Here is a 19,316-nt window from a genome sequence, read left to right on the forward strand (position 1 = left end):
ACTTATGTTACTTTATTGCAGTTTCATCAACAGTACATTTTATGTTGTAATATTTATTTACCTGACCATAATCTGCTAATGAACTGTGATGCTGCTTCTAGTGCTAAACATGGCATATTTCTACCTGTGATTCGTGTTTACCTGGTGCTAGCAGCTCAGAATTGGAATGCTGAAACCTCACTGAAAGTGTATGTAACTGTGCTATTGAATCTCTTATTATTGTTATTTTACTTGGGATTGAATATCTCTTATGTTTATAAATGAACAAGTTTTCCTGTCTTATCACATTTCATTCTCATGTCTTAATTCAGTTACTTTTATGAAGAATTGATATTCACATGTAAACTCAGGGGCAATTTTTTTTTTAAAGGAATTTAGAAAATCAGTCATATTGCAGGGTTTTCCCCTCCACTTTCTTTATACTCTTTAGCTAAAAAATACCCCATTTCTAATCCACAAAGGCAAGAACAGACCTGAACTCCAAAACATGCTCAGTTGGGAAAAAAAATTAGGTCAGTTTTTAGATAAACAAGCATTTTACCATACTTAGGATTTTAATCAGGAGACTGAGGGGCCATTTCTGTGGCACCATCTTTAAAGAAATAAAGGTACATATTGCTGAGTTACTTAGCATCAAATGTGACATTCAGGCTCCATTCAGCCCCAGAATCGGAGGGCAACTTTGTTCCTGTGCAGCAGTAGCAGCCAATTCTATTAATGTTATAGTGTTTTTCCTTGTTATTATCTACATAGGTTATCAAACAACCTATGAAATAAAGACCTCAGAATCCTAGGTTAATGAGGCACCACCTCATGGATTTTTACACTTGCTTAATCTAGAGCCAGGAAGAACTAAACACTAGATCAAGTGAGCTATGGTAAGAGGCTGTAGAGACTGGCCCTGAGAGAAAGGTTATGAGAGCATTACTGTCACCATAAGACAACCAGAGACGGGGGCCAAACAGGCTAGTCTTCTGTCCTGTTGAGATCCCATGGCTTAAAGCAGGGAGTGGGTCAGCCATGTCTGGCTTTGATGACGAAAGCAGTGATGCAGGTGGGCTGAATGAGGGCAGCGTTAAGATCCAAAGGGGTAACAGCTCTTACTGAAGATTAGAGCCGCCTGTGGGGTGGAGCTAGAGTGTGAACGTGGGTGTACAGGCAGGAATAAAGTTAGACATGGAAAACCAGATGGAAATTCTGATAATTAAATTTAGTAGAAAATTCTAAAGTTGTATGTACCATGTACCATTTTTTACAATGTTGTCATAATCTTTATTTTCCAAACCCTGTATCTCTGATGTTTAATATAACACCAGTTTTTTGTTAGAACCAAGTGTACATATTGTTTAAATTTGAGGGTGTCTTTTTGTGTTTCATTCATATTCAAAATATAATAAAAATTCAATTACCCATAACTTACTGAGTTCTTATTCTTGAATATCTGAAAATCAAAATTTCAGAAACATTTAAAAGTGCTTGGTAGTTAAAATTGATATATGATTTTACTTTATTGTATACGATGTATCTTTCTTTTAGACTAGCTTTTATAATAAAATATTTATGATTTTTATGACTTACGGCAAGTTCTCAGTGATAAATGTAATCTAAAAGTATTAATATATAGTGGTAGGTAAGTTACAGTTATAATTGATCAAAATGATATATCTAGTTAGTGTGAATCTTAAGACCTGCCCCGCATGCATAGTGATGCTTTAATACTCTCAGTTTAAAGTCCCAGTGAGCCTCACGAAGAACCCTAATATAGTAGTTTTCTAATGGTGATGTATTCTACTGGGGCAGGGCACAAAGCAGCAGTTTAATAACAATTACCAAGATTCAGCCTTCCTCGATCCCATGTTTTCCGTATGTTTTCTACTGAACTTTCTTGTCATAGGATATCTTTCTCTGACCATTTGACGTAATAACAGTAACCTGGACATGCTTTTTTCTAATTTCTCTCCCCATTTCGCCAAATGAAAAGTGTCTTGATCTGCAGCTTTCTGAAGGCCCTACTTCCGGAGATCGGTGACACTCCTTTTGTGTCCCGTGACAGCCTATGACAGTGACAGTCTTTCACTGACAGGCTGTCATATTTATGTCCCATGACCAGTTGGCATCTCTAACTGTAGATCTCTTTCCACTTAAGTCCAACTATAAACCTGTTTGAAAATAGTGTTTTATGTATCTTCGAGTTATTGTGTGAGGTACTGTTGGAGGAGAGATGAGTACTTTTGATTGGTTACCCCTTAAAATTCTAAAACTTTGTTGGTCCTCAAAAACATATCCTAAATAATAACTGAAGAAAGAGTATTTATAAACAACGTTATGTTTTTTCTGGAACAGTGAACTTGTTCATCAAGTTTTCATCAGGGTGAGATACAGAAAGAAGTTGGAAAATTCATGTAAAAGTTCGTCTTCTGTTTTATACTTTTCTGTATTCTCAGAAGTATATTCCTTTAATTATATTCCCTGATTAGTTATTGAAATATTTGTTTGAAGAGGAACTCTTAGTATAATTATTGCCAGCAGATGCCTCGTGCTACTGGGGAAAGATTTAAAGTGTTGGGGAATGGTTGAAGGGCGGTGAAGTGCTAGTACAGTAATATGGCCATTTTAAGATCAAGTGTTTTACATTTAAACCTCTGAGGGGATGTCCAGAAAATCTACATACAGCTTTCTTCCAATTTCATGAATTCAAATGGAATTGAAGCAAATGGAAGCTCAGCCCACTGGCTTCATTCATATACTCAGTTTGAAGAGGATTTCTAAGCCAAAGTGATCTCTAAAGCTTTTCCTTTGAGCTAGGAACACAATATTAGCACCTTGGGTACAATTAATTCCTCTTAGTTTCCTATACCGGAGCACTTGCCTCTTCCCTTCTCTCTTTCTCAGTCACACATAGATGTCAAGGTTAACATGTAGATTGAGCCCAAACCGAGAGATGTCATTACTCATGGCTCTGTATAACTTAGGGTGGTTATTTGAAAGGTAACTGAGGATGGATGTATCTGCATTCCATTAAAGGCTAAAGTTGGATCTCTTAAGTTTAGAGCTATATGTTCCTTCTAGGAGAAGGCAGTGCTTATGACCTCAGGTAAGTATGGCCCATATTTGACAGCTTACAGACTATCATGATAGTTTTATAAACACATTTTTTTTGTATTTTTTGCCCTTTTTTAATTTCTTAAAACACTTAAGGAAAATTTAATATTCCTGTGTGCGACTGTTTAGGTTTCTTGTTTAGCCTTCTTGTTCATTGTTTTTCTCTTTGAGGCTGAGTTATCTGTCCATTCTCATAGGTATTTATTATTGTTGCTGTATGACAAATGGTCATTGAAACACAGTACCTTGCAGTCAGTAAACTATTGGTTTGTTCAATAAATTCCTGTGGTTTTAATGAAATAGGGAACTGATTATGCTTAGTATATTTCTGTGACATATTGGTAGAAGAAATGTATAGCCTCTATTTGTAACAACATGTCAATAATCCATACTGAGAGGAGGCCATTCTGATTATGTTTGTTATGAGAACACATATTTTGAAATAACTTGGGCACAGATTTTAAGTATATATCATCTGCAGTTGCTTTAGTGAATAAAATGTTTAAATTTTAAATGAACATTTATTAACCTGTCACTGTGATAATAAAAATCTTTTTAAAGCTTCTCATATAGAAATAACAATAATAGCACATTTTAAGTGTTTAATTTAAAAAGACATACGTGAAGCTGGGCATGGTGGCTGGCTCACGCCTGTAATCCCAGCACTCGGGAAGGCTGAGGCAGGAGAATTGCTTGAGGCCAGGAGTTCAAGACTAGCCTGGACTATGTAGTGAGACCCTGTCTGTACAAGAAATAGAAAAAGTAGCTGAACATGGTGTAGTGCACCTGTAGTCCCAGCTACTTGGGAGGGTGAGGCAGAGGATCATCCGACCCCAGGCATTCGAGGTTGCAGTGAGCTATAATTGTGCCACTGTACACTCCAGCCTGGGAGACAGACTGAGATCCTGTCTCCAAAAGGCAAAACGAAACTAAACAAAACAAAATCCCAAAGGAATACATGCAAGTCAAGAAAAAATATGTTTTAAAATTCAGGAAGAAGAAAGGGAGGAAGGGACATAGATCTGTAATCCTGTCATCCAGGGCTACATCCATTATTAATGTCAACCTATGTGTTGGAATATTTTTTTCTCTCAGGTTTTTTTTTTTTTAGTTAAAATGAAACCATCTTCACAATTTTATACGTGGATCAATCCTCCTCCTTATGTTAATGATACCTGCAGTCAAGTTTAAGCCATGAGTTATCACAGATTCTGGTTTGGTAAGAATGAGAAATAATGAGGCATCTTAGGTTGATTCTTTTCCTAAGGTGTCTGCATAAAGCAAACAACCCCTCCCTCCTATTTGTAAAGGAAAGGAGAATGGAGACGAGACCCTTGTGAACCTGCTGTAGTCATCTGGTCTCAGCCCAGGGTAGTCATGCAATTGCATATTCTTCACATTACTCTATTGTAAGTACGTATGGTGTGTATTTTTAATGAAAGAATTTAAAATGCAATTGTTGCGGTAAAGATTTGTGTCTGCACGATTTTTCTGTCTCTTGGGTTCTTTTTCATGCATAGCACTTAATAGATGAAGCAGAACAGGTGGTAATTGCCATTGGCGCACTGAGACTTGTGAATAGCATCTGTTTATGTCTCTCTTACCATCAAATGGTTAGCATAACCTTCTCTTCACTGCTTTCCTATGTGGATGATAAAAGTCTATCATGAGTCATTATAAGGCACTAATTTATACTCTCTTTCTAACATGATCGAATAGGTGAAGAAGAAAGTCCATCTGGTGACTAAATATGACTATGATTTGAATCAAACAATTAGAAGGCTTAGTACTTCTGAGGTTATTATGGATTACTGAATCAAATAATATGTGCCAAAGATACCAGTTTCATACCGGAATATTTCCTTAAATAGATTCATTAGTTAGTAATGTGGAGTCTGGGTTTGGGTTTTGACATTCAAAAATTGTTAATTACTTTTAATTATATTAGATAGTAACACATTCAAATCCTTATGGTTTTTGTCTTTCTTGTAATTTATTTTTATTATGCCCACTCTTAAATGTGGTGGTGTGTTATTTGTGTATTGATGTAAATGCATACTTACTCTTTTTAAATTTTTATTATGGAAAATTTCAAGCATATAAAAAATAGAGAATTACATAATGAACTTTCCATGTTCCCATCACTCAGCTTCAATAAGGATCAACTCATGCATGGTCAATCTTATTTCCTTTTCCCTACCAATTCCCTACCTTCCATAAGCATTTTGAAGAAAATTCCAGACATATCGTCTGTAGGTTTTAGCATGTATCTCTAGAAGTCAAAGACTTCCCTTTTAAAACGTAACTATAATACCAGCATCACACCCACCTCCTTAAAAAAGTTAGCAATAATTTATTAATATCATCAAATATCAGTCATGGATATTTGTACATGGATATTCATAACAATTAAATGCACAATTTTAATTGTCCTGTAACTTTTTAAATAGTTTGATTGAATCCAGATCCAAAAAAGATCCCTATGATATACTTTTTTTTTTGACATTTTTTGGTTGAAGATTTTGGATTATTTTCCTGTAAGTTTCCCACGATCTGGATTTTACCAGTTGTATCCCCATGCTGTCATTTAACATGCTGCTTGTTTCTTCTTGCATTAGTTACATATTCCTCTGTAATAAATTTCCTCGAAACATAGTTTAAAACAATAATTAACGTTACCTCACAGTTTCTTTGGGTCAGCAATTCAAGAGTGGCTTAGCTTAGTGGTTATGGCTCAGGGCCTGTCACGAAGTTGCATTCAAACTGTAACCTGGGGTCGCAGTGATCTAATGGCTTGACTGGAGCTGAAGGAGCCACTCCAAGATGATTCACTCACATGGCTGTTGGCTGGAGGCCTCCGGTCCCTCACTGCATGGACATCTCCACACAACTGCTTGAGTTTCTTCACGTGTCTGCTGGCTTACTCCAGTGCAGGTGATCTTAGATATAGAGCAAGGTGAATGCCAGTGTCTTATGATCTATCTTGGAAGTCACACACTATCATCTCCAATCCATTCTATTCATTAGAAACAAATCGCAAAGTACAGTCCATATTCAAGGAGAGAGGAATTAGGCTCCATCTTTTGAAGGAAAGAGTATCAAAGAATGTGTGGACATTTTTTAAACCACCACACTTTTCTTTCCTGTAAATTGGTAGTCAGATATAGACAAGGATGCTATGTAGTTTCCAGGGCCCAGTGCAAAAGGAAACGTGGGAACTCTTGTTCAAATTTCAAGATGGGGACAGCAGAGCATTAAACCACACATGAGGGCCTACTGAACTCAGAGCCCTGTGCGACTGCACAGATTACATCCATGAAACCAGCCCCGATGTAGAGGCTTGATCAGATTCAGATTTGATACTCGTACACTTTTTTTCTTGCCGTACTGCTTCATAGATGTTGGGTACTTCATCTCTCCTACTGATGTTAGCAGCAATTGGTGATCACTAGCTAGGACTATTAATTTATTACGGTTTGCTTTATTTATTAGCTGTAATACTTTCAAAAAGAGAACTTCCTTTCATTATTTGGTTACCCTGAGGTCTAGTTTATATAGAAAAAACAGTAAAATGCTTGGCTCTTTTCCTTTACTTGCCAGTTTTCAGGATAATGAATTGGTTCTCTAATGTCCTTGGAAGGTGGTCAGTAAGTTTTTCTTTCTTTAGTATTAATATAAACATAGATTTTTGATGCTTTCTAATCCATTGCAGTAATTACTCTTATCAATATTCAAATTGCCCTATCTTTAGGTAGTATTTAAGTTTCCTTTTTTTTTTTTTTTCAGGAGACAGAGTCTTGAGGGTCTTGCTTGGTTGACCAGGCTAGAATGCAATGGCCTGATCATAGCTCCTTGCAGCCTCGAACTCCTGGGCTCAAATGATCCTCCTGCATCAGCCTCCTGAGTAGCTGGGACTACAGGCCCACGTCACCATACCTGACTAATTTTTAAAAAACTTTTTGCAGAGATGGGGTCTCACTATGTTGCCCAGGCTAATCTTGAACTTCTGGCCTCAAGTGATCCTCTCGCCTTGGCTTCCCAAAGTGCTGGGATTACAGATGTGAGCCACTGCATCTGGCCAGTATTTAAGTTTTCTTTGATAACTTCCTTACTTTCTGGTAACAAGATAGTTCAGGTTTATCTTGTAATTTCCTTCCTCAGACCTGGAATCAGACATTTTTCCAAAGATTTTTGTTTGCTTTTTCAGAAATGGTATTATATGGACTATATATATCACACACACATGCACCCTATAGTCCTGGCATTGAGGTGCTCAGTTCTACTGGTTTCGTCATTGTTTGATCATTTAGGGGACAGAGCTAAGAAGTACAATCATGTGTGACATAATGACGTTTTGATCAGTGACAAACTGCATATACAATGGTGGTCCCGTAAGATAATACTGTGTTTTTATTGTACCTTTTCTATGTTCAGATGTGGTTAGATGCACGAATGCGTACCATTGCCTGCGGTATTCAGTACAGCTCTGCAGCCTAGGTGCGCAGGATGCCGTGCCATCTAGGTTCGTGTAAGTACGTTCTGTGACATTCACACAACCAAAAAATGTATTGGGAATATATTTCTCAGAATGTATTCCCATCATTAAGTGACACATGACTGTATGTACACATTCATTCTGTTTGTAATCTTCATACTGATACTTCAGATTTACAGATTTCTTATTCAGCTTCATTGATCTTTCATCATTCTGTATTTTTTTTCTTCTGTGCTGAAAATCCTGCTTCTCAGTGATACTAACAATTACTCATTTGTTTTATAGAAGATTCATACATAATAATCTCAGAATAACACTTTCTACCTGACCATAAATAATAAAATTGGTGAAAACAGTTTACAATTTTTCTTCTCTCCCCTGAACCCCAATTATTTTTGTTATTTGAGTATCTCACTGGGGATGTACAGTCAGACTGCTGTGTTTTAAAGTCACTTGTATGCACAGGATCACGTGTTTCATTTTCGTTTTGTCTTTTAGAGATTTAAAAATTTTAATTTTGCTTTATAATTATGAGAAATATATACATGGTTTCAAAGTCAAATTGACAGGAAAAAGCTACATGCAAAAAAATCTAGCTTCTATACCGTGTCCTCTCCATTCTATTTTGTTGCTTTCCCAAAGGTAGCTTGTTTATAGTTTATTCTTTTACTTGTTTTAAATATAAGCATATATTTTCAAAGCCCTTCCTTTGATAAGCAGGAAAATAGCATATACAATTTTCTCTATCGTGTTTTTTTCACTGAAATATATCCTGGAGACAATTCCGTAATAGTATATAGAGGTAGGCCTCGTTTCTTTTCATAGCAGCATGGTGCGTCAGTGCAGATATAGCACAGTTTATTCAACCTTTCCCCTTTAGATGTGCCTTTGGATTATTTCTAGTCTTTTGCTGTTATAAATGGTGCTGCAGTGAATAGCTTTGTGCTGTTTGTATTTTTGCCAGTTTAGCTTTGGGAAATTCCTAGAAGTGGTATAGCTAGGTCAAAAGGTAAATGCATGCTCAACTTTGCTAGATATTGCCAAATTCCCCCCCATAGGCAAATGGTGTATATTAGTAATATATGAGAATACCAGTAGAGAAAGTTGACTAATATGTGGGTATTTGCCAATTTCACAAATGAAAAATATGTCAGTATAATTTTGATTTGTATTTCTCTTATTATGAGCAAAATGAAGCATCTTTTCACATTGGTGAGAGAAATGGATCGAATTTTAATTATTTCCATGTGGCTTCCCAGTATCTCAAAAACATTTATTAGAAAGTCCATTTTTTCCTTACTGATTGAGATATTGCCATTAGACATACCTTTCTATATACTATTTTTTTTCTAATTGGCCTATATTCTAATTATGCACCTGTATCAAACTTTTAATTATCAGAAATTTGTAGTATGTTTGATGCCTGACAAGACCATCTCTTCTTCATTGTTCTCATAGAATTTTCCTTGCAGTATTTTCTTGTTTATTCTTCTAGGTAAACTTCAAATAATTCTAGCTCCAGTAAAATACCTTATGGAAGTTTTATTTGGATTGTGCTAAATTTATGAATTAATTTAGAGAGAACTAACATCTATGTGATGTGTCTTCCTAGGCAAGAAGTATGGTATGTCTTTCCTGTTGTTTGTATCTAATTTTGTGTCTTAGCGACTTCTTCTAATGACCAGAACGTGTTAGAAGTAATGACTTAAGAGGCTAGGTCATAAAAGGCAATACAGCTTCTGTCTTGTTCTCCCTCTCTCTCCTCACCTTTGGAACTGTGCTGCCATATTGTGAGGAAGTCCAGGCCACATGTAGGTGTTCTGGCCAATAATAGTTACAGCTAAGGTTCCAGCCAATAGCCAGTATCAACACCAGACAGATGAATTAGCAAATCTTCAGATGATCCCAATCTTTAACTTTTGAAAGACCTCAGCTGACAGCAAGTTCAATGGATTTGAGCTCTCCTCACCAATTCCTGCTCAAATTGCAAATTTTTGAGTGAAATAAATGCTGTGGTTGTTTTAATCTAGTAAGTTTAGATGGTTTTAAAGCAACAATACCTAGCACCAAGTACCCAACCCAACCCATAGTTGAGATTGTTTCATCTATAACCCCACCCATTATCCCAACTAATCTGAAGCAGATTCCAGACTTCATGTGCCATTTTTCTATGTATACATACATATACACACACAACACTTTTTAAATGACATACCCACAATGCCTTTATCACATCTAACAATTCTTTAATATTGTCAGGTATCCAGTCAATGTTCAACTTTCCATCATTGTCTCATGAATTTTTTAACAACTCATTTGTCTGTATCAGGATCCAATTAAATTCCATATATTACAATCAGTTAATATGCCTTTTAATCTTTTTTTAAAAATCTATATGTCTCCCAACATTTTAAAGGACCTAATTCGTGCAAGGCTTTAGGAAGTTTGTAAAGGAGAATGGATAGCCTGAAATTACTTAGTAGGAAAGAGGTGTGCATACACAAAAACCATGAAACAAAGAGTAATGTGACAGGAGTTGGATGAATAAAATGTGAGATTTGAGAAAAGGAAGAGAACACTTTTCTTATCTTCAGGCTGGAGTGACTGTGGTATTCAGAGAGGCCTAGACAGGCATCTTAGTCCGTTTGGGCTGCTATCATGAAATACCATAAACTGGCTGGCTTAAACAGCTGTTGGGGTACAGAAAATCATGCCTCCAAATATGGTGCTTTGTCATGCTGAGTGCTTTGATTAAAGAAAATTGAAAGGACTACGAAATATGCCTCAGAACCAAGGTCTCTCTCTGACCTTGTCTCCCTGGTCCTCTTTCTTTCCCCAAGCACTAGAAGGAATCCTCTCTGGAAATTTCTTATCTGACTAAGAAAGCTCTTTCCAAAAGAAAAGCAATTGTCTTAAGACCCCCTCCTTAGGAATCTCCTTAAATAACCAGAAAAGATTAACCAGCACAGAAGAGACTAGGTGTTGTCACCAGGACCAGACATACTTTTTATCTGTTCTTCTGAGGGCAACTCTGAGAGATTACCTGGGAGGCTTTATCTATATAGTAAGACAACCTCTGTTCACAGTGGTGTTCCACGCTTTGCCTTCTCATCACCTCCCTCTGTCCCAGGCCATTGTTCTTCGGGCTCATTCATTCCCCCTGAAAATCACTCACTCCTATACCCCCATGTTCCCTTCCCCTGTTGAGGAAGGACATATAAGCATCTGGACCTCACTGGGTTGTTGGGTAATCATACTCCTGTGATTTTCTCCTGTGCATGTTAAATAAATTTTGTATGCCCTTTTCTTCTATTAATCTGCCTTTTGTCAGTTCATTTTTAGCAAACCTTCATAGGCAGAGAGGAAGCATAACAAACATTTATTTCTCACAGTCCTGGAGGCTGGGAAGTCCAAGATCAAGGTGTTGGCAGGTTTGGTGTCTGGTGAGGGCCTGATTTCTGGTTTCCAGACAGCTGCCTTCTTTCTGTGTCTTCACTTGGGAGAGAAAGAGACAGCGAGATCGAGAGAGGGAGAGAGAGATCTCATGTCTCTTCCTCCTGTTATAAGGGCTTCAATCCCATCCTGAGAGCCCCATCCTCATGGCCTAATTATCTCCCAAAGGCCCCATCTCTAAATACCATCACACAGGGGGTTAGGGCTTCAATATACGAATTTTGAGGGGATACAAACATTTGGACCATAGGAACAGGGCAGAAAACAGACAGAATGGGAACTTCCAGCAGGTTCCAAAGAACTTCACAGATGTCAAGACTAGTGAGCCAAAGGAGTAAAATATCTGTTACTCATGATTTCTCTTAGAACAACTCCACTCGAGATTGTTATTGGTCCTTGCAACCAGTACGAACTTTCATTCTCACAATCTTTAGTTCTCCAACTGCAAAAGCTCCTAAGATAATTTGCATCACACACTTTCAGAATTACTGAGGAGTCCTTTAAAATTGAGATTTTACTCTGGGGGAAATGGATATGAGAGCAGTTTTGCTATAACAAGAATAACCATAAATATTTTAAGTGTGATTCAGATTGGGAGGGAGAAACCTCAGCAGAAGAAATGTGTGTCCATTCAGTACTAGTGGTACAGTTTTTTTGGCAATACAAGATCCGAATTAAGCTTTATTGATTTCTTGGTTTACAAAAAAAATGCAGATAATACTGGTTTTGACAATCTTTTGACTACATCTCCTAAATATTTATAAACCTAAATAAGATGCTTTTAACTGGTTCAGAGGGCAGTTTATTCATTTTTTCCTATTTTAATTCCCTAAAGACCCACTGTAAGAAAGGGGATATTTATGACCTGTGACTAATATCTAGTAATCATGATGGACAATGACTCTTATCATTTAAGAGCTACTTGAGGAAGGGGAAAGGCCTTCAATGGTCAGTAGGGCATTTCTGAAATCTAATAAACTGCTATTACTGCTTCAGTAATAGAAGTTTAATGGCTTGTTAGACATAAAGATTGCATGAAATTTATTTAAAGATAATTTTGGGGTCAGAATAAGAGATTTACACATGTAATTATCCTGTTGATCAAGGTGAAAATGAATAACTTTCTTTTACTACAAAATGTAAGAGGTCATGCTTATTTAATTTCTATATGTTATGAGTCTTGGAAAGATATTAGATATTGGTGGTAGCTGCAATTATACTATGGTGATAGTTTTTCTTTTTAAATGGGGTGAGCTTTAGAGGGATTCCGAGACAGGTGCAGAACTCTGGAGAGAACTGGGAATCAAATGGTCGTTTCTTGTCAAGCCTAGACAACAGCGTATCCAGGCTTGAGGAAATTTGAGTAGTCAGAACTTATTTCCAGAATCTTTGAGTTTAAACAAGAGCTGCTACAGGATCTGGGGCAACTCATGTATACTTGCTAGCTGTCACTTTAATTTTATTTAAAGGCAAAATTTGGCTGGCCCATTAAATTGTTCTTTTCATTTTTCTAATGTCATATCTACCATCTAAAAAGTTAAAATTGCTTAGCTATTCGTAAGTTACTATTTTCTTTTTAATATATCATCCTGTATAAATAACTTTAATATTGATATCAGTTATCTATTGCTACACAACAAATTAACACAAATTTAGTAGCTTAAAACAACAAATATTTATCATCTCACAATTTCTGTGGGTGAGGAATCTGGGCACAAATTAGCTGGGTCCTCCGCTTCAGGGTCTCTCATGAGTTTGCAGCTAAGGTATTGACCAGGGCTAGGGTCTCATCTGATGGCTTGACTGGAGAAGGATTTGATTCTACCCTCATGTGGCTGTTGGCAAGATTTAGTTCCTTGCAGCCTGTTGGACTGAGTGCCTCAGTTTTTGCTGGCTGTTGGCTGGAGGCCACCTTCCATCTTGGCTATTGGTCTGAGGCCACACTCAGTTCCTAATAGTTGTCCCCAGTGTGGCTGCTTGCTTCATCAGGTAAGAAATAAAGTCTGCTAGCAAGGCGAAAGCCACCGTTATGTAAGTTAATCATGGAAATGACAACCCACCGTCCTTGCCATGTTCTGTCATTTAGATGCAAGTCAAAGGTCACAACCACACTCAAGGGGAGGCAATGTGAAGACAGTTGGGGGTTATTTTAGAGTCTGTCTGCTGCAATATTATTTTATTAATATTAAAATATATTTTCTTTTAGAAAATGTAAGCACTATGGATGAATTATAAAAAAATCCTGCAATTCCTACCACCCGAAGAGAAAAACCATTAATATTTTGGTACATGTTCTTCCAGGCTTTTTTCCTGTATTTTATATATTATTAAATATTAAATAAAAATGTGGTCATAACTTGATACACTGTTGTGTAATCTATCTCGTTCATTAAAGATTCTTGCAAACTAGTAAATAATCTTCTATATAATTTTAAATGGCTGAATAAATTTATGTTATGATTAGACCATGGTACATTAAACCCAGAGGTTGGGAAACTTCTTATATAAAAGCAAAATAGTAAATATTTTAGGCTTTGGGGCCATATAGTTTGTTGTAACTACCCAATTCTGCTATTGTAGTGTTAAATCAGCGATAGACAATATGTTAATAAGTGGGGTGTGGCTGTGTTCCAGTAAAACTTTCTTCGTGCACATTGAAATTTGAATTTCATATAATTCTCATGTATGACAAAATATTATTTTTCTTTTGATTTATTTCAACCATTTAAAAATGTAGAAATTACTCTTAGCTTGCAGGCTGGATGAAAAAAGGTGGTCGGTCAGATTTGGTCCTTGGGCTGTAGTATGGTTTATCCTGTTACTTTCAGCAATATATTCAGATAATTCCAAATTTTTAGTACTAGAATTAATGCTGAGATTAACATCTTGGTAGCTAAATGTATGTACCTATTTATAATTATTTACTGAAGACAAATTCTTAAAAGTAGAATTATTGGATCAAATGTTATACACATAAAACTTTAATACATTTGTTAAATTACTCTCTACGATGTATACACCTACCAAAGTGTGTGATTATGCTAATTTCGGTGTCCTTTCTAATACTGGGTGTTATCTTTTGAGGAATCTTTGCCAACTTGGTAAGTTAAAAATGTCAAAGATTTCCCCTTTTAATAAACAGTTTGTGTGATATTTTAAATGCATTTCAAATCTGTGGTTTCTTTCTTTCAGACTGTAGATCTAGGTGTCCTAAGATAACTTGTCCCACTGAAATGACACGTAAATAAAGTTAAGGCTGAGGGCCACTTGACTATTAAGAATCCATAATATTATGCTAATGCCTGTTACAGGAAATTATTGATTATAAGACTGACTGATAAAGTCTCTATTTGAGGCATTGCCATTATATCACTAGAAAAACTAAGTTGGTAATATAGGCATTTTGTAGTACTTAAGGTGAAGTGTTAATTATGCCCAAGAAGGAAGTGCGCTCATAGCTTTGGGCCATTTTGAGCAATGGACTAAATAGAAATTAAAATTTAAAAATCTATGTCTATATTTATATCTATCTATATCTATGAGGGTTTGATTCTATTTTCTTCTTAAAACTCAGATCATGTCACTCCTGTTATTAAAATCTTTTCTGATTCCTTTCTTGCCATCTGAAGTCCAGACTCCTTAGCATGGTATTCAAGATTCGGTAAGATCCGTTCTTAGTTTATCTTTTTAATCTAATATAATGCTGCTTTACTATAGGAAATAATAATAACACAATAATCACAACTAATATTCATTAAGACTTAAAAATATGCACCAGATATTGGGGTAAGCACTTTGAGTTAGGTACTATTATTTTTACTATTTTAAAGATGGGAAAATAGGTTTAGAAAATGTAAGTAGCTTCCTAAGATCAAACGACTATAAGTCGTGTTTATTTTTTTCCCCACCTGACCTCACTACACTACCTCAAATAATAAAATTAATTTATTCTTAAGGTCCTCAGTTGAGGGCTCTATCAGAGTCCAGCAGAGTCTTAGAGAAAAGATGTTTTCACTCCTCTGCCTTGGAGGCGGTTTAAGAGTTCTACTCAGTCCACCAGTGGCCCAAGTGGTCTGTTTGTTTCAAATAACAGTAATAGAGGTGAGCTTTAGAACAACATGCTAATATCCCTCTTAGGGACATTTATAGAATATTGAAATGTCCCAGAAGGGAAATATAGCTCCCTACAGAATATTTCATTGGATAATAAAATTCCTGAACTGCTTATTTGGAGTTGATGATCTATGGCAGTGTGTATACATTATTTTTATACCCTATGGTAAAATATAGCAATAATAATTCAGGGCATATGGAACAGTAATACATTGTCAAATATTATTGTCTTTAATGAAATGAAGGGTCTCATTGGAAAATGATGGGAAATTAATGACTTAAGCAATAAGCCCAAATCCACTACACCCCGTACAAAAGAAATGGCAGGAACATCTCCCTTCTCAATAGCTTTTCTCCCTCTGTCTTAGAGGAACTAAGATGGAAGTTGAAGAAAAGCCTAAGCTTATCCAGGAGAAGACTGCAGTTATACCGAGTGCTGGGATTCCTGGGTCCCTGTTGTTGGATATGAAGTAACTGTGAGCCCTGTTGAAGGTGTCAGGGCAGTGTAGTGTATTAGGTTGCCAGTGGCAATGAGTGGCATCTAAAGAACAATTCTAAGTCTTAATGTTTCTGATTAGAAAGCCCTAATTTAAATAGCGGGCACAACTTTGCTGATTCTTTACTTCCCTCCCACCATTAAGATATTCCCTTAAAAGGATTCACTTGAGGAGCCAAATCACTTTCAGTCATTTTCTCACAATGTGAATTCTACCCAGGATGTACGTCAAGAGGCTCCTATGTCAACACTGTCAATTGTCTGAAATTCCACTTTCCACTTAGTTCAGGAAAACCTGGCAAAGGAACTATGAGAGTGTTTATTTTTCTTCACCAACCAAACTATGAAAAAGTATATGATTCATGGCCGGGCGCGGTGGCTCACGCCTGTAATCCTAGCACTCTGGGAGGCTGAGGTGGGTGGATCGTTCAAGGTCAGGAGTTCGAGACCAGCCTGACCAAGAGCGAGACCCCGTCTCTACTAAAAATAGAAAGAAATTATTTGGACAACTAAAAATCTATACAGAAAAAATTAGCCGGGCATGTTGGTGCATGTCTGTAGTCCCAGCTATTCGGGAGGCTGAGGCAGGAGGATCGCTCGAGCCCAGGAGTCTGAGGTTGCTGTGAGCTAGGCTGACGCCATGGCACCCTACTCCAGGCAACAGAGTGAGACTCTGTCTCAAAAAACAAACAAACAAAAAAGTATATGATTCATTATTCTTTGTCACAAAATATATAAAGGCAAAAAATGAATTGTATCTAAAGTTTTGTCTTCCCTCCCTCTTTTTCTTCCCATTTATTGAGAGAAAACTCTCCTTGTCAGGTTGGTGACTTTCTGGGTTCCCTTTATAACTAAATCTACTGGCACCTTGTAAAAAGCCTTCTCAGGTGCAGATTTTTCCAGGTGTGTCCCTTCCCACTGGAGTCCTGGGACCTCGGATCTCAGATGGTCCTGTTGGCTTGCACCCAGACACTTCATCTCCAACCCTAGCTCTTTGGATGGTGGCTTGGGTGGATAGTCTGCTTGGGTTTGGGTTTGGCTCCTTCCCGAGATGCTGCCTCTGACTGTACGTACCCTATGGGTAAGGGATAGACCTGTCAGTGCCCAGGCTGCTGGGTCATTCCACCTAGCCCTGACCTCACCCCCTGGGCCACTACTTGTCTGGAAAGAAGGTCCTAAATTCAAGGCAATATCTAATAGCAGAGGTGGTTAAGAAGCATACCAAGAATCAGGATACAGCATTCCCTGCTCTCTAGAAGATACAGTCAGGAAGGGTAGATGAGAGGCACACTTAAAAGATAATTTATGATTTAGATAATACAATTCACAGGACATTCTGGGATAGCTGTGAAGATCACTCAGAAGATATTTATGGTGCATCTGCTTGCACAGCATTTTTTCAAAAACTGTGTAGTACACACATTATTATTTGGCATGGTTGGGAGAGAATATGTTCTGTTTAGTTCAACATTTGGTTAGTATATACTGTGTGAGGTATATTAGTGAAATTGACTAAATTATGCTTAATTCTAAAGTCACACTTAATTTTTTATTTTTAGTTTTGTAACTTAATGTTTTAGTATGCCATATATATATCCAATGTTAAAGCTCAAATTAACCATTTGAATTTCTGTTTGTTGTATTGATTAGACAATAAATTACACAATACTGAATATGCTTTAATCTGGGATAATTACGAAGGCACATTGTGGGCTTACACACCTCAGGGAAGATCAAATGAGGCTGTAGACACATTGGAATATAGATCAATTATTTATGTGTAAGGGGATTTATGGTAAATGCAGTATTGGATAGGAAGTGAAAATGTCTGGTAATGGGATCGCAATAAACAGAATGTTGAATTTTTCCAAAGTTTAACTTTATTTGGGAATGGAAAGCACATGATCCAGTACAATTAGGAAAAAAATACAACTTGAAAAGTCCCACAAATGCACTGAATGTCCGCTATATATAAAGCAGTTGGCCCTATTGACAAAGCACACAGTAGGTCCTTCAGGGGCTAGAAGAGTATTAACTGTTCACCAAAAGTTGTCAAAGAAATAAGACAAGTACCCAAGTAAGCAGAATGGGAAGAAGTAGCATTTGAGGGTGGTGGGAGGAAGCCCTTGTATTGTGATTTGGGTAGTCTGAAGGAAGGAAAACTTCCAGAACGAAGGGAGCAATTACAAATTAATTTGTTGGCAAGGATGTAATCTTATTCTGGTCCTCATGAAACAAACACTGCTGTGTAATGTAGAGGCTACATAATACATTTATGTTCCATGACTAATGTGCTCTATTTGTTTCTCAAATTCACAGCCATTTTGGAAAACAACATAGTGTTTGAGTGTTCTTGAACCTTGGTCATAAAATGTTTTGTGTAGTTCGTAGCATGTTGACCAGTTTGGGAGACCAAGGCAAGGGGAGGAAGGCGGAGGCTTGCTCTTTCCTGCCCCCAAAGCAAGCCCAGAGTGGTCCCAATTCTAGCTCTGCCTCCACAATCACTCTGTGTCCTTGGGAAGGTCATCAACGAACTATAAACTGGTAATAATAAAAGAATCTGCCCATTGCTGTTGCTTAAGTGAGAGATGCATATAGAACAAAGAATCAAAGAGCAGTCCCCAGACTTGATAGGTTGCTTTTCTTTGGGTGCTTACCCGAGTTTCACTTGTTCTTCCTTGGCTTTGCCAACATCCTTGCCAACAAGGAAGAGGGAAGAGGCGGAGGTTTCCTCATTCCTTTTAGCATTTAGTGTATTGCAGCTCCTAGTGCATCACAGCTACTTACCTCTCCCTACCCCACCTCCAATGTAACTAAGCAAAAGTTATCCTGCATCTAGCGTCCCTATCTTGCATAATCATTGCAGCAAAAGATAGAATTTTCACATCCAATCTGTACTCTCAGAAAAAGTAACAACCCTCAGGGTCACACAACTGATCAAGGTTAGGTTTCGAACTCCTGACCTCTAGCGATCCTCCTGCCTCGGCCTCCCAGAGTGCTAGGATTACAGGCGTGAGCCACCACGCCCGGCCTCAACTTTTATGTAACAAAGTTGTGAGTTGTTTTTCAGTTGTTGTGAGCATCCAGGTTGAAGGTCACAGTAACCCGAGCATGCCCGGATGAACGGAGCATGCAACCATGGGCAGAACCTAAGTGCTTGCACTGAGGAGCAGGGACTGAATTAAGAAGTGGACACTGCGTGGTAGGATGCAGGATCCAATCAGATCAAGCCCTGACGCCTCCCCACAGCAAGATCCAATCAGATCATGCCTCCTGGCATCACTTCATCGCAGATCCTCATTACCCTCTGACTATAAAGCCAGCCCCAACTCCTTGTGTGGGGACACCTCCTTACTTGTGCCAAGTGACAAAATCCCCTTCCTATAACCAACTTGGCTTCTTGTCTATTGGCTTGATACCCACCAAGAGAATGAAACTCGCCATTTGGGAGGTAACAAAAAGTACTTGAATGTTTTTCCTTAGAAAAATTTCTTTGTAGAAGTGGGGTGTATGTTATATATGCATGCGTCTGCTATGCAGGCAAATAGGGTGCCAAGGTTGGCAAAGATCTGACATGGACCTGGAAGAGTGCATGTGATTCATCTGAGGTTAGCTCGCTCTCGGTGCCGCCTTCTGCTCTGATGATCTGTGTCATCT

General features: G+C 37.6%; 1 protein-coding gene across 1 annotated transcript in view; it reads left to right on the forward strand.

Moving 5' to 3' along the window:
• ASB3 (ankyrin repeat and SOCS box containing 3) overlaps positions 1 to 15,637 on the forward strand; it is a 91,384-nt gene extending 75,747 nt beyond the window's left edge. Inside the window, exons 10-11 of the mRNA XM_012649842.1 lie at positions 3,070 to 3,094; positions 15,532 to 15,637. Of these exons, the coding sequence (XP_012505296.1) occupies positions 3,070 to 3,094; positions 15,532 to 15,637 (131 nt within the window). The remainder of the gene's footprint in view (positions 1 to 3,069; positions 3,095 to 15,531) is intronic.
• The last annotated feature ends 3,679 nt before the right edge of the window (positions 15,638 to 19,316 follow it).

Source organism: Propithecus coquereli, unplaced genomic scaffold (genome assembly GCF_000956105.1).
Source record: "Propithecus coquereli isolate 6110/MARCELLA unplaced genomic scaffold, Pcoq_1.0 Scaffold305, whole genome shotgun sequence".
Taxonomy (NCBI): Eukaryota; Metazoa; Chordata; class Mammalia; order Primates; family Indriidae; genus Propithecus; species Propithecus coquereli.